General features: G+C 44.1%; 1 protein-coding gene across 1 annotated transcript in view; it reads left to right on the top strand.

The window, feature by feature from the left end:
• LOC111965680 (vascular endothelial growth factor receptor kdr-like) overlaps positions 1 to 14,305 on the top strand; it is a 74,246-nt gene that overhangs the window by 12,758 nt on the left and 47,183 nt on the right. Inside the window, exons 3-10 of the mRNA XM_023989893.2 lie at positions 1,392 to 1,594; positions 4,614 to 4,741; positions 7,482 to 7,641; positions 9,649 to 9,785; positions 9,878 to 10,061; positions 10,257 to 10,380; positions 10,598 to 10,767; positions 12,374 to 12,530. Coding sequence (XP_023845661.1) covers positions 1,392 to 1,594; positions 4,614 to 4,741; positions 7,482 to 7,641; positions 9,649 to 9,785; positions 9,878 to 10,061; positions 10,257 to 10,380; positions 10,598 to 10,767; positions 12,374 to 12,530 — 1,263 coding nt within the window. The remainder of the gene's footprint in view (positions 1 to 1,391; positions 1,595 to 4,613; positions 4,742 to 7,481; positions 7,642 to 9,648; positions 9,786 to 9,877; positions 10,062 to 10,256; positions 10,381 to 10,597; positions 10,768 to 12,373; positions 12,531 to 14,305) is intronic.

A 14,305-nucleotide genomic window follows, 5' to 3' on the forward strand; every position in this document is an offset into this window, starting at 1 on the left:
AGGCAGCTAGGCAGTTACACCCCCAGCCAGGAACCAGTGTGTTCCCCATTTATCAATCTGTTCCAAATTCCTCCGGGGGGCCGATGGGACCCCTGTCTGTCTGAAGTGCACACATTTGTTAAGCGTTTAGAGAGGCTTGCATCATTTTCTAGACACTTCAGGGAAGTTAACCCCTGTGGTCCTAATGTGACGCTTCCCTCCAAGGCCATGTGCTAAAAAGTCCCCGGACTGAAACTATGGTTTCTAGCCTCTTGATGAGAGTTTGAAGTTGCTTGACCCAAGGCGCTGTAGGCAGAGGCAGTGGTATGCAGCGAGAAATGTTTCAAGATCCTCTGGGATCGTTTTTAATGGGACCTTAAAAACGGACATTGTTTGGAATATGTGTTATTTGAACACATCATCCCAGAGACCCCAGCCATGTCCCCATGTGCAAATCCAAGTTATCAAGATGACTCCAGATTATTGGAAGGGCCTTTAAACACTTTCCAATAAACATAATCTGAGACGCCCTGAAGGGAGGGGCTGGACCTAATCGACTGGCAACCGGAACAAAATGGTGTGACACTGGAAAAATTCCCACAGAATAATTATTGCAAACCATGCATCTCTTTCTTTTCCTGAGAATATTCACTATCAAAAACCAGAAAAGACACATAGTCTGTCAAGTCAGGTCAAAGCCAAAATTTTACACGGATTTGAATAAGTTTAAATAAAAGTTCAGATGGATTCTTAAAACTAGAATCCTTAGTTGCTACATCCATTTTTGGACTTAATTAATTATATATACCCATTGATTCTTGAAGAATATAACGTATACATGCCTCACGAGTTTAGTTCAACTGTTGTACTCCATCAGAACCCAACATATAATCTTGTTTTAAACAATGTACATGTAAACAAACACTGTATCTTCTAAAAACATGGTTAAAACTATAATTTTGATATCATGGATGGTCAGTCCTTGCACCCATAGCTCTGTCTATGAATTTAAAAGAGGTTACATTTTCACCAGGCTGAGTGACGGCTTTGTTGTTGTTTCAATTAAGGATTCCAGCTTTAAGAGCTTGTGCCTGTAACATTTGAGAGTATGTTTGTGTGCATAAATCAGATGAGACAATGAAGGTATTTGACTTGGTGATGCTGCTGACCTGAGGGTGACGACCCAGAGCCCTAGTGGGGTTAGGAGGGTAATAAGAAAGGGATGATGCAGGTGGTCTGACTGACCCTCTCAGACCCTCTGTACTTTGTCGCTTGACTTAGATGTTGCCCTTAACCACAGATCTAGAATCCGATTTCCCTACCCTCAATCCACATTTGAACCATTAGGGACACTAAATAATATCTGATCCTCTATCAGTTCTTAGGGTTTACTTCTGCTGTGTCTTTATCAGAGGTGCCGCCCAACTGCACTGGAGGCTGCCCTGGCGGGASGTCACCTCGGAGGGGGTGCGCGTGGAGGAGTGTGAGCCTCGGGTGCACGCCCACTGCAGTAAGTTGCTGGTGAGCCACCTGAGCCCCAACGACACGGGCCTCTACAGCTGCAGGTACACCCAGCCCTCCGCCGGCTTCAGCTCCACCTACATCTACGTCAAAGGTGAGTCCCGCTTTATACTGTTCAGACATTTCCCAATGGTATAGCCCCTTTCATACAATGTTGTATCTGCAGCCCAACGGGTTTTACATACAGTATAAAGTGTATGTTGACAGAGTAAATCATCATTGTTGAGTTCTATAATGACATTCTTGCGTGAAGTAGTGCCCTGTTCGGGCATGCATTTTAAGCCCAAGCCCTACCCATGCCCGAGACGTTCAGGCCATACCCTACCCAGGCCCGATTGCTTCTGCCAAATTTTAGGGCTGGACTTGCCTGAACGCGAAATAAGAAATAACTTCCTTTGTTAGGATCCATTAGCCGTCTCTGTCTGTTCTCCCCCTCTCTGTGCACTGTGCGCACTGTGCATGGCTCTGCTTGTGTGAGTATCCATAGCGATGCCTCTGCTTGCTGTTATGCTCAATGACAAGACAGAGAGCAGTTAGCTGTAAACTAGCTACTTTTTCTCCATCTAAATTCCGATAAAATTCAAGGAACATGACTTTTTCTGTTAAAATATTCTCTCCTGTGGACTCGGTCAATGTTCTAGTGTTATATTTGATGAGGTTCAAGCACTTCTGACACTATGATATGTACTTTGAAGCAAAACACGAGCAATTGGATCAGCTTCAAAATGTTAATGATCAGTTTAGTGATACCCGAGCCCTACCTGTACCTTAGTAATTGATGAAAAAACAGGCCCTTCCCAGCCCTAACCCGATGTATAATGTCGGGGCCCATCAGGCTCAGGTCGGGTAGCAGAGCTCTAGCATGAAGTCCATAATAAGCAAATAGCTCCCAGCGTGTGAAAGTTGATATGAAAAGGATCCCCCTTTGTGATTTAAATAGTTTGTTGMATTTTGTTCATTTTAACGCCGATAAGGACCTTTTTCACTCCTGATCTGTATGTTTTTTTTCATCTTTTTCGTTAGAGTTGGTTTGTTTCAGAACAGCATATGTTCAACAAATTCCCTCTAAAGAACAGGGGGTGATTTTAAATGGGCCGACGCCTACAGTGCAGTACGGTTTAAACTGAGACAGCTATTAGAACAACAGAGGCTCTTAAGGGCCAGGCTAGAGCCATGGTCACTGAGCAGCCTGACATCTTCATGCATGATACAAGAGCTGGAAGCCAGCCAGTCTTTCAGAAAAAAAGACAGAATAAGATTTTAAAATATATATATATATATAAATAAAGGAGAGGCTCCATTCCACACCTCATTTAGCGGACAACAACAGTCATAACTCTCCACATGTAAAGAAGATGGTTGTAATTACAGATATATGACTGCATGTTGAGAGGGGATATTTTATTTTAAGGAATCTAGTCCAAGCCATACAGAAGGAACTGAGTTGTGCCTCTAACAGAGAGAAAGGCTTTCCCCCTCTTCCTGACTCCTTCTGGGACAGGGAAGGAGAGTGTATCACATTGGAAGCCCTTGTCATTGGCTATTATTTCCGGCTGTTGTTTTTCCAGTCAGTCTCACCTGGAGCCTCGCACGACACCAGCTATGGTCTCTCCCAAGTTACAGGCTTAGTCCTCCCTCAAAATTTAGAGAGTGACGTCTACGAAATAGACAAACTGCACGTACAAACACGTGCAAATAGCTCCTTAGTGAGAGCATTGCAAGGCAACACTAAATACATTAAAACATTACCATAGTTGAGATTGCCATCAGTGTCCCTTCAAAAGTGTCAAGGTCTTAGTCTGAGGGACTGTGGTGGGGATCGGTCTCATGGAACATCTGGGCAGAAAGATAAGAATGGCAAGCCTGACGAATAATATTTTCTGGATGAAACCAACAGTGAGTTCCTTTCTATCTCTGTCTGGACATGTGTTTTTGTCCAGGACATCTTTTTGTCCAGCTCCTGTGAAGTGTGTGCACAAATGTTTCTTAATATCTGGCCTTCAGAACAGATGCTGATATTTCATGCCAACTTAAAATTGCGATGCAAAAGTACTAGACTCCTTAGGTTGAGGTCCTAGCCTGATTCCCTGGCTGGTCTCTCTGCCTCCTCTGGCGATCTGACAGCCTGGTAGCCCCGTGTTTAGTCTAACCAGGCCTCTTTCAAAGACTTTCAACTGTTTATTAGATCATTTTCCATATTTGTTTTACAAATACTAGTCCATTCTATCACGCCAAAACAGCTCAGCCTCGCACAAATCACTCAAGTATTTGTGTAACAGCAAAGTTCACACAGCAGGTCTGTGAAAGAACAGTCAGAGAGGCATTGGATGCCTGCCCTGGTGAGAAAGACTGGAGCTGTGATAGAGCTATCATAGCTATCTCCATCCTGTTTCTTTATCCAAAGCTGCACCTAGCAGGAGGAGCGGGAGGGGGTTTGGAGAATCGGCTGATCTCACTAGTCGGGAGATTCTGTTTGATCTCTGTGTGAGATAGATGGCCTGACATTACCCTGACTCTACTGAACTTAAAAAACAGATTTTAAGGAATCTTTTTCCCCCCTACTTTTTTGTTGTTGATGTTGGTACTTTTGCCCCTTTTTCGTGATATCCAAATTGGTTGTTACAGTCTTGTCCCATCGCTGCAACCCCCTGATGGACTCGCGAGAGGCGAAGGTCGATAGCCATCCGTCCTCCGAAACACGACCCTGCCAAGCCGCACTGCTTCTTAACACATTGCTCGCTTAACCCGAAAGCCAGCCACACCAATGTGTGGGAGGAAACACTGTCCAGCTGGCGACCGTGGTCAGTTTGCAGGCACCCGGCCCGCCACAAGYAGTCGCTAGAGCTCGATGGGACAAGGAAATCCCGGACGGCCAAACCCTCCCCTAACCCGGACCAATTGTGCGCCGCCTCATGGGTCTCCCAGTCACGTCCAGCTGTGTGACAGCCTGGGATTGAATCCGGGTCTGTAGTGATACCTCAAGCACTGCYTTGCAGTGCCTTAGACAGCTGCGCCACTCGGGAGGCTCACCCCTACTTTTAATAAAATACAGCTAATTAAATTAATTAAATTCATAGAGTAATTATTGATATTCTCTTTCATTTGTTCTACAGATCACCAGCATCCGTTTGTGGAGCACCATTTCCCCATTCCAGACACCTTGTTTACATACAGACATGAGGCCACCCTTGTGATTCCCTGTAGAACAACTTCTCCTGACCAGATTGTCACTCTTGAAGGGGTAAGACTTTTTATGATTATTAGTTTCTGTGTTCACATTCTCTTTCACAAGAGAGCAAATGTTAGCATTTATTATGATACTAACCAATGTTGACCAGTTGTCCACGCTATGAGACAGTATGGGCATCAGACTGATTACTTTACCAGAGTGTACCTTTTTCTGAAAGAGAAGTCTGCCATTGATGTCACTAAAGTCAAGATCGCAAAGAGACATGATAAACACAGGGGCTCTGCACTATGGGCATCTTTGGAGTTCTCACACCCATCAAACGGTAGGCCACTCAAGCATTCGGGAACAGACAGTGGCCACAGAGAGGGGAAGCTCAGGGGCAGGAGAGGGAGTCATCCTGTCTGCTTCCTGCTAAGAACAGGAAGGTCCTCCAATATATTTTTTCTGCAGAATAAAATCTCTCTCTAAATATAGAAGACCTCCTGTTATAAACATCTTGTCCAGGAAATGCTGGTCTAAAAAGCAATACATACAGTGGCTTGCGAAAATATTCACCCCCCTTGGCATGTTTCCTATTTTGTTGCCTTACAACCTGGAATTGAAATGTATTTTTGGGGGGTTTGTATCATTTTATTTACAAAACATGCCTACCACTTTAAAGATGCAAAATATGTTTTATTGGAAACAAACAAGAAATATCACAAAAAAACGGAAAACTTGAACGTGCATAGCTATTCACCCCCCCAAAGTCAATACTTTGTAGAGCCACCTTTTGCAGAAATTACAGCTGCAAGTCTATTGGGGCATGTCTCTATAAGCTTGGCACATCAAGCCACTGGGATTTTGCCCGTTCTTCAAGGCAAAACTGTTCCAGCTCCTTCAAGTTGGATGGGTTCCGCTGATGGACAGCAATTTTAAGTCATACCACAGATTCTCAATTGGATTGAGGTCTGGGCTTTGACTAGGCCATTCCAAGACATTTAAATGTTTCCCCTTAAACCACTCGAGTGTTGCTTTAGCGCAGTATGCTTAGGGCCATTGTCCTGCTGGAAGGTGAACCTCCGTCCCAGTCTCAAATCTCTGGAAGACTGAAACAAGTTTCCCTCAAGAATTTCCCTGTATTTAGCGCCATCCATCATTCCTTCAATTCTGACCAGTTTCCCAGTCCCTGTCGATGAAAAACATCCCCACAGCATGATGCTGCCACCTCCATGCTTCACTGTGGGGACACCAAACTTGTTTGCTTATTCTTTTCTTTAGCAATGGCTTTTTTCTGGCCACTCTTCCGTAAAGCCCAGCTCTGTGGAGTGTACGGATTAAAGTGGTCCTATGGACAGATACTCTAATCTCCYCTGTGGAGCTTTGCAGCTCCTTCAGGGTTATCTTTGGTCTCTTTGTTGGCTCTCTGATTAATGCCCTCCTTGCATGGTCCATGAGGTTTGGTGGGCGACCCTCTGTGGGATGTTCAAAGTTTTGGATATTTTTTTATAACCCAACCCTGATCTGTACTTCTCCACATCTTTGTCCCTGACCTGTTTGGAGAGCTCTTTGGTCTTCATGGTGCCGCTTGCATGGTGGTGCCTCTTGCTTAGTGGTATTGCAAACTCTGGTGCCTTTCAGAACAGGTGTGTATATATACTGAGATCATGTGACAGATCATGTGACACTTAGATTGCACACAGGTGGACTTTATTTAACTAATTATGTGACTTCTGAAGGTAATTGGTTGCACCAGATCTTATTTAGGGGCTTCATAGCAAAGGGGGTGAATACATATGCACGCACCACTTTTCCGTTTTTAATTTATTTTTATTTTTTGAAAAGAGTTATTTTTTTCATTTCACTTCACCAATTTGAACTATTTTGTGTATGTCCATTACATTAAATCCAATTAAAAATCTATTTAAATTACAGGTTGAAATGCAACAGAATAGGACAAAAATGCCAAGGGGAATGAATACTTTTGCAAGGCACTGTATCCAGTCAAAAACAATAGGCCGGGGCCTCCCAAGTGGCACAGCGGTCTAAGGCGCTGGATCGTAACTGGATAGTAGTTGGATAACATGAAATTGTGGAGAAAAAGGGGGTAGAATTAAAAAAACAACAACAGTAGGCCGATGGTGCTCCTGAGGAAGGTTAAGTGGTTTTTAATAAAACTATAGGAGGAAATCTCTCTCGAAGGAGCTGGGTGTAGGGTACTGGGTCACAGTAACCAAGCTCCTTGTCTTATTACAGTATCCTATAACACGAGACGGCCTTCCTATAAATTATGTGCAACAATGAACAGAGTGCGTCTTCTGTTGCATGTTGACATGATGCCAGACCTCATACGTCTTATTCGGATGGCAAAGTTAGTGGGCTGTGTGACCTCCCTGCTACTGGAAGATCTCTGGCATTTCTCTTTCCTTCCTACCTACTTCCTTCCTTCCCCTCTCGCTCCTCTCCCAGCAGCATAACACTTGGCTGGAGAACAAACAACTGCAGTGGTAGGCCTTGGCCACGTCCATCCATTTCATCCCTTGTTCAAAGTCAACAGTGCTCCGTGCATCGCTGTGTGGATAATTGTGATAGTTACACTCCATAAAACCATGAAAATGAATTAGAAGTTGGTTCTAATGGGCTGTCATCTCCAACTGAGCTCATTGGAGTGTGGAGTTTCATATCAAAGCCAGTTGCCCACATCGTATTTTAGTCTGACTGGCTGAGTGCTTTTTAAAGACTGCAGAACTAGAAGTGTGACTAAACATATAAGCCCTTTGACAAACACTTTGCTACCTGTCTCTTCTTACAGCTGCCACCCTTATCAGAGGAGATAGAACAATTGAAGAAATGGGACCCCAAAATAGGCTTTGTGATGCCATATGGTCCCTACAAATCCTTTAGTCTCCTGACCTGTGTCACCAGCGTCAATGGCCAACAGGTCCAGTCGCAGTACATCCCTCTGAGGCAAAGTGAGTAACTTCTCCTTTTCTAATTGAGCTTTTAACCTTGTATTGCAGTGAGCTAAATCAGGGTTACACAGAGTGTTTCTTGGTAGTCTAAAACAAATCTACTTTGACACAAAAGTATACACCTCACACACATGTTTATGGGCTTAAAGAAATAATACTCCTGTACCATGTCAGATATAGAGTTGAAATAAAAATAAAAATAGCATCCCAATATTGCACTTGATATACACTACCATTCAAAAGTTTGGGGTCACTTAGAAATGTCCTTATTTTTTAAATTGCAAAATGAATAGGTTATAAATAATTATTTTTAATTGAAATAGTAATTGTGTCCTTCAAACTTTGCTTTCATCAAAGAATCCTCAATTTACAGCAATTACAGCCTTGCATACCTTTGGCATTCTAGTTGTCAATTTGTGGAGGTAATCTGAAGAGATTTCACCCCATGCTTCCTGAAGCACCTCCCACAAGTTAGATTGGCTTGATGGGCACTTCTTACGTACCATAAGGTCAAGCTGCTCCCACAACAGCTCAATAGGGTTGAGATTTGGTGACTGTGCTGGCCACTTCATTATAGACAGAATACCAGCTGATTGCTTCTTCCCTAAATAGTTATAGCATAGTTTGGAGCTGTGCTTTGGGTCATTGTGCTGTTGTAGGAGGAAATTGGCTCCACTTAAGCGCCGTCCACAGGGTATGGCATGGCATTGCAAAATGGAGTGATAGCCTTCCTTCTTCAAGATCCCTTTTACCCTGTACAAATCTCCCACTTTACCACCAAACAAGGAACCCCCAGACCATCGCATTGCCTCCACCATGATGACAGATGGTTCACTCCTTCAGCATCTTTTCATGTTTTCTGCGTCTCACAAATGTTATTCTTTGTGATCCGAACACCTCAAACTTAGATTTGTCTGTCCATAACACTTTTTTCCAATCTTCCTCTGTCCAGTGTCTGTGTRCTTTTGCCCATCTTAATCTTTTATTTTTATTGGCCAGTCTGAGATATGTATTTTTCTTTGCAACTCTGCCTAGAAGGCCAGTATCCCAGAGTTGCCTCTTGAGACTGGTGTTTTGCGGGTACTATTTAATGAAGCTGCCAGTTGAGGACTTGTGAGGCGTCTGTTTCTCAAACTAGACACTCTAATGTACTTGTCCTCTTGCTCAGTTGTGCACCGGGGCCTCCCACTCCTCTTTCTATTCTGGTTAGAGACAGTTTACGCTGTTCTGTGAAGGGAGTAGTACACAGCGTTGTACGAGATCTTCAGTTTCTTGGCAATTTCTCGCATGGAATAGCCTTCATTTCTCAGAACAAGAATAGACTGACGAGTTTAAGAAGAAAGGTCTTTGTTTCTGGCCATTTTGAGCCTGTAATCAAACCCACAAATGCTGATGCTCCAGATACTCAACTAGTCTAAAGAAGGCACGTTGTATTGCTTCTTTAATCAAGGCAACAGTTTTCAGCTGTGCTAACATAATTGCAAAATGGTTTTCTAATGATCAATTAGCCTTTTAAAATGATAAACTTGGATTAGCTAACACAACGTGCCATTGGAACACAGGAGTGATGGTTGCTGATAATGGGCCTCTGTACACCTATGTAGATATTCTATGAAAATCTGCCGTTTCCAGCTACAATAGTCATTTACAACATTACCAATGTCTACACTGTATTTCTGATCAATTTGATGTTATGTTAATGGGSCAAAAATGTGCTTTTCTTTCAAAAACAAGGACATTTCTAAGTGACCCCAAACTTTTGAACGGTAGTGTACATTACAGAAGACTGAAATATAACAAAACCGTTTCACATAGAAGCATCAGATTGTCTGAGGGTTTCTTTAAACAATGTTTATTAATGATGAAATTATGAAAAATATTAGTAACATTCCACCCATGAAGCCACTCGGTCATGTGACTGTAGGAAAGGGCTACGAGAGACAGAGGAATTACTGAGGATGTTGATTCATTTTCACTGTGTCTTCCCTTCTAACTCTGCTTGCATAGCTAACGTCCTAAGGAACGTAAAGATCAACCCTGAACGTATCYAGCTGTTAGTGGGAGATACTCTGGTCCTCAACTGCTCTGCAGAGACCACCTTCAACGGAAGGATCAACTTCCAATGGGAATACCCAAAGAGGATGGTAAGTTCTTAGTCATTCAACATCTTTTAAGATTACTGGTCAATTACTGGTCAATGTTTCAGGGTTGTTGATGAATGCCTTTGTGTCCCCAGGTCAATCGGAACCCCACCGTCAATAAGATCAGAGAGAATCCGGCTTTGATCACCAGGATGTACAAAGCCATCACCTTCTCCAACATCACCATGGACGACAGGGGCACGTACATGTGCACGGCGGAGATAGGGAACGTTGAGATGGGAAAAAAGGAACATGCCTCAGCCAAGGTCACCATCTACGGTGGGTCAGTGTTTAAGGAACTGGTACTGCGAGAAGGCAAGGTCTCTCTGAGCTAAGGCAGAGACAGACATAACTCCATTGTAAGGGTCATCTTGGGCATTCATTGTGTGACCTCATTGATAGTACATTTATACTGTTGTTTTTCGACAGTCGTTTTAATGCTTTCATCATTGGTCTTCTCCCGTGTGATTTCAGAACATCCATACCTGAATGTGTCCTATAAGAATGAATGGGACAGGATAGTCTACACAGAGGGTAGAAACAAGCTGATGTTTGAACCCAAGGTCAATGCACTGCCACCAACCGACACCATCACATGGTGAGACTGAGTTCAGCTGCTGGGACATTTCACTGTGTGTATTGTCAACTCCTGTCTGAATATAATAGCTCTGTTGTGACTGTGTGCACTAAACTGAAGCATGCGAGTATTTGATTTGGGATATAGAGTTGCTCACTAATTATCATCACAACTTTCATATCAGTACATTATGATGAGCTGAACTTCTAAAGCAAATGTTGGTGTATCTCGTTCCCAGGTATAAGGATGGCGTCCCCATCAACGAGAARTCCACTTGTTACGAGTCTTCAGGCTACAACCTACTCATCAAGGACGTGAAGCAGAAGGATGCTGGGGTCTTCACCATCGCCCTGGGCAACAAGGAGAGAGGCCTCTACAGGAATCTCAGCTACACTCTGGTAGTCCTAGGTAAAGCTCCTTTTAAATCGCCGCTCTATCCCATCCTATACCCCACTCCTTGTCCCTCCAAATGACTGGCCATCCTGAGGAAATGAAGCAATGGCCTGGACTTTGGGCCTCAGCATTTTGACCAGCCTCGGCACATTGGGTTCAAGCCCCCGGTTGGTCCTGGCCTGCAGTATGACAGGAACCCAGCCTCTCTAGCTCCTCACGTACAGGTGCACGGCTGAGATAGGGAACGCTGAGATGGGGAACAAAAAGCACGCCTCAGCCAAGGTCACCATCTACGGTGGGTCAGTGCGTTCGGAACTGGTACTGCGTGAAGGCAAGGTCTCACTGAGCTAAGGCAGGGACGGACATAACTCCATTATAAGCGTCATCTTGGGCAATCATTTGTTTACATCCTCTCCATGTGTATGTAGCCCATCTGGACCAGCACCACTTGTGTAAACAACCGTGTTCTGTCATTATATAGGGCTATTTGTGTACTTTATATGCTTTAGCAAAGACTGTTCAAACAAATATATTGTAATGATTGCCATGTAAATACTGATGGTTGTTAACACCAGCGGTTGTAGAAGAGGTCGGTGTTATGTTCTGGGGCTTTGATCGTGTGTTGGATGGAGAGCCGGGGAGTGCAATCGGCCTGCCCTTAAGAACTCTGTTGAGCAACACGTGTGCCACTCAGATACTACTCCAAGCTGGCGACGGGGGGCAAAAGAATGCATAACAAAGTATTTCCATCCCATTCCCTGCACATTACCCAGGAATCCCCCTACCATGCCAAAGTGGAAAGATCAGCCCCCTCTCTCCCTCATATAAATGCTATCTATGGACACTTGCTGTCCCGATTGCTCAACGCAACATAGTTATTGGAATGGCAAAAAAATGACCCACTCTCACAGACAAAAACAATGGAAGGAGAAATCAAGAGATTCCTGGGAACAGTTAGGCAACCATTTTAAACATCGTTCATCAAGCGTTTGAAGTTCAGCCCCAGTGCTTCAGATCTCAAATATTCAGCAGCCGGGGCTTGAACTGAGGACATTGCTGAGAGAAACCATGTTACGACTTCAGCCTCAGCCTCACCAATGCATCCAGGCATACAAACAAAACAAACACACACACACACACACACACACACACACTGACTGGTTGACAATGATTAACTGATGTGAACATTTTCCTGGGGATGGCATCCAGTCTGTCTGTGTCCGCCCACCAGTCAGTCTGGTGTTGATTACTGCTGTGTTCTCCCACYCTGCTGATCCACTGACCTGGGCCTGGGCATAGGGCCACATCTGTCCCAGAGGCAGCAGGGTAGAGGTCAGGCTCTGGGACACTGTGACACCCTGATGTGATGGACAACCACAGGGTATCAGGGCTATGCAATCACTCAGCCATTTTCAAGCACTTCAAAGCCCACTCTCTGAGGCTAGATGACAACTGGATGTTGATGGCACCTTTTCCATGGTTATTCATCATGATGACGGACCTCTATCTTTATAAAGACATTATGACCTACCTCTATCTTTATAAAGACATTATGACCTCCAACAGCCAGGTAGTGTAACGGTTAATGCAACAGTGTCTGATCTCTTTGTCTGTATCTCAGTGAGGCCTATGATCTCAGAAGAGGAGGTGGCCTCGGTGGACGTCCAACCATACATGTTCGGCAAGCAGCACCAGCTAACCTGCACCGCCTTTGGAGTGCCCATGCCCGACATCACGTGGCTCTGGCAACCATGCCATCCTGACCCCACCGACAAAGAGTGAGTCACCGACACACCATCCTGGCCTGTTTATCCGGGGGTGGGGGGGGGGGAACTAAATCATTAACTAAACTGTGAAGACCTTTTTCTTTGAATTATTTTACTGCATCAGTGCCTTTTAACCTTAACGCTTCCAGTAACACAATTCTGCATTCTTCACTTCTTGTTTTTCACTTTCACAATGTTCCTTCACTGGTAAGGTACTTTCGTTGTTTTTCTGTAAACCATACTTAGTCACCAAGACCATCTGACCACAGTTTCAAATGACAGAAACGGCCAGTTTCATGCAGAGAACAGAGATAGGTCATAGGGAGTGTTGTGTGTTTTCTCATCCAGGGGTCACTGTGCATTTCTAGTTATTTCTGTAGGTATGGTGAAACACTGCCTTGTCCACACTGCCTTGAGTTTTATTGTCCACTCTCGGGCCTGTATGAATAGACATGATTGGTAAAGCAGACCAGCTTTGTCTTAGCCAGTGCACCTCCTGGTTATGTTTTGGATGAGTGTTTAGATTTGTTGGACGCTGAGCTCAGCTGTCACAGTATTGGAACTGGATCGTACAAGAACAGGACACACACACATACACAAAGACAAACAGACAGATACACACACACATATAAAGACAAAACAGACAGACAGACACACATACAAAGAAACAGACAGACAGACACACATACAAAGACAAACAGACGACACACACACATACAAAGACAAACAGAACAGACACACACACACATATAAAGACAAACAGACAGACAGACACACATACAAAGACAAACAGACAGACACACACACACATATAAAGACAAACAGACAGACAGACAGCACATACAAAGACAAACAGACGACACACACACTACAAAAGACAAACAGACAGACACACACACATACAAAGACAAACAGACAGACACACACACATATAAAGACAAACAGACAGACAGCACACATACAAAGACAACAGACAGACAGACACACATACAAAGACAAACAGACGACACACCACACATACAAAGACAAACAGACAGACACACACACACATAAAAGACAAACAGACAGACAGACACACATACAAGACAAACAGACAGACAGACCACACATACAAAGACAAAACAGACAGACACACACACATACAAAGACAAACAGAACAGACAGACACAACATACAAGACAAACAGACAGACACACACACACATATAAAGAAAACAGACAGACAGACACACATACAAAGACAAACAGACAGACACACACACATACAAAGAACAAACAGACAGACACACACACATACAAAGACAAACAGACAGACACACACACATTACAAAAGACAATCAGACAGACAGACAAACAGACAGACAGACACACATACAAGAACAGATGCACATACAAAGACAGACACACATACAAAGACAGACACAAAACCAGATCATCTGTGTGAGTCTGGAGTCCAGAACCACCGGGCAAGCCCGGGGCTCCTTCTCCATAAGCATGCCTGCATCCTTTTAATTGACTCTGGCCCAAAATACAGTCATTTATCAAAGAAATGCAGCCCCGGAGAATTCCCCACTCATTTGTGGCCGTTGGCTCTGTGGGCGGGGATAGAGGATATATTAGTCTCAGACTCCCCAAGCTTTTATAGAGCTGAACGGGACAGAGCGTGTGGTATGAGTGACGTGGGCGTGAATGTCGACCTGCTAGTGAACCTTTAACAACATGAACATTCCCTGAAAGCCAGAGCAGCCAGAACACAGTCAGTGACAGCAGGGGTCCTTTCTGAGGCGT

Source organism: Salvelinus sp. IW2-2015, linkage group LG6.2 (assembly GCF_002910315.2).
Source record: "Salvelinus sp. IW2-2015 linkage group LG6.2, ASM291031v2, whole genome shotgun sequence".
Lineage (NCBI taxonomy): Eukaryota > Metazoa > Chordata > Actinopteri > Salmoniformes > Salmonidae > Salvelinus > Salvelinus sp. IW2-2015.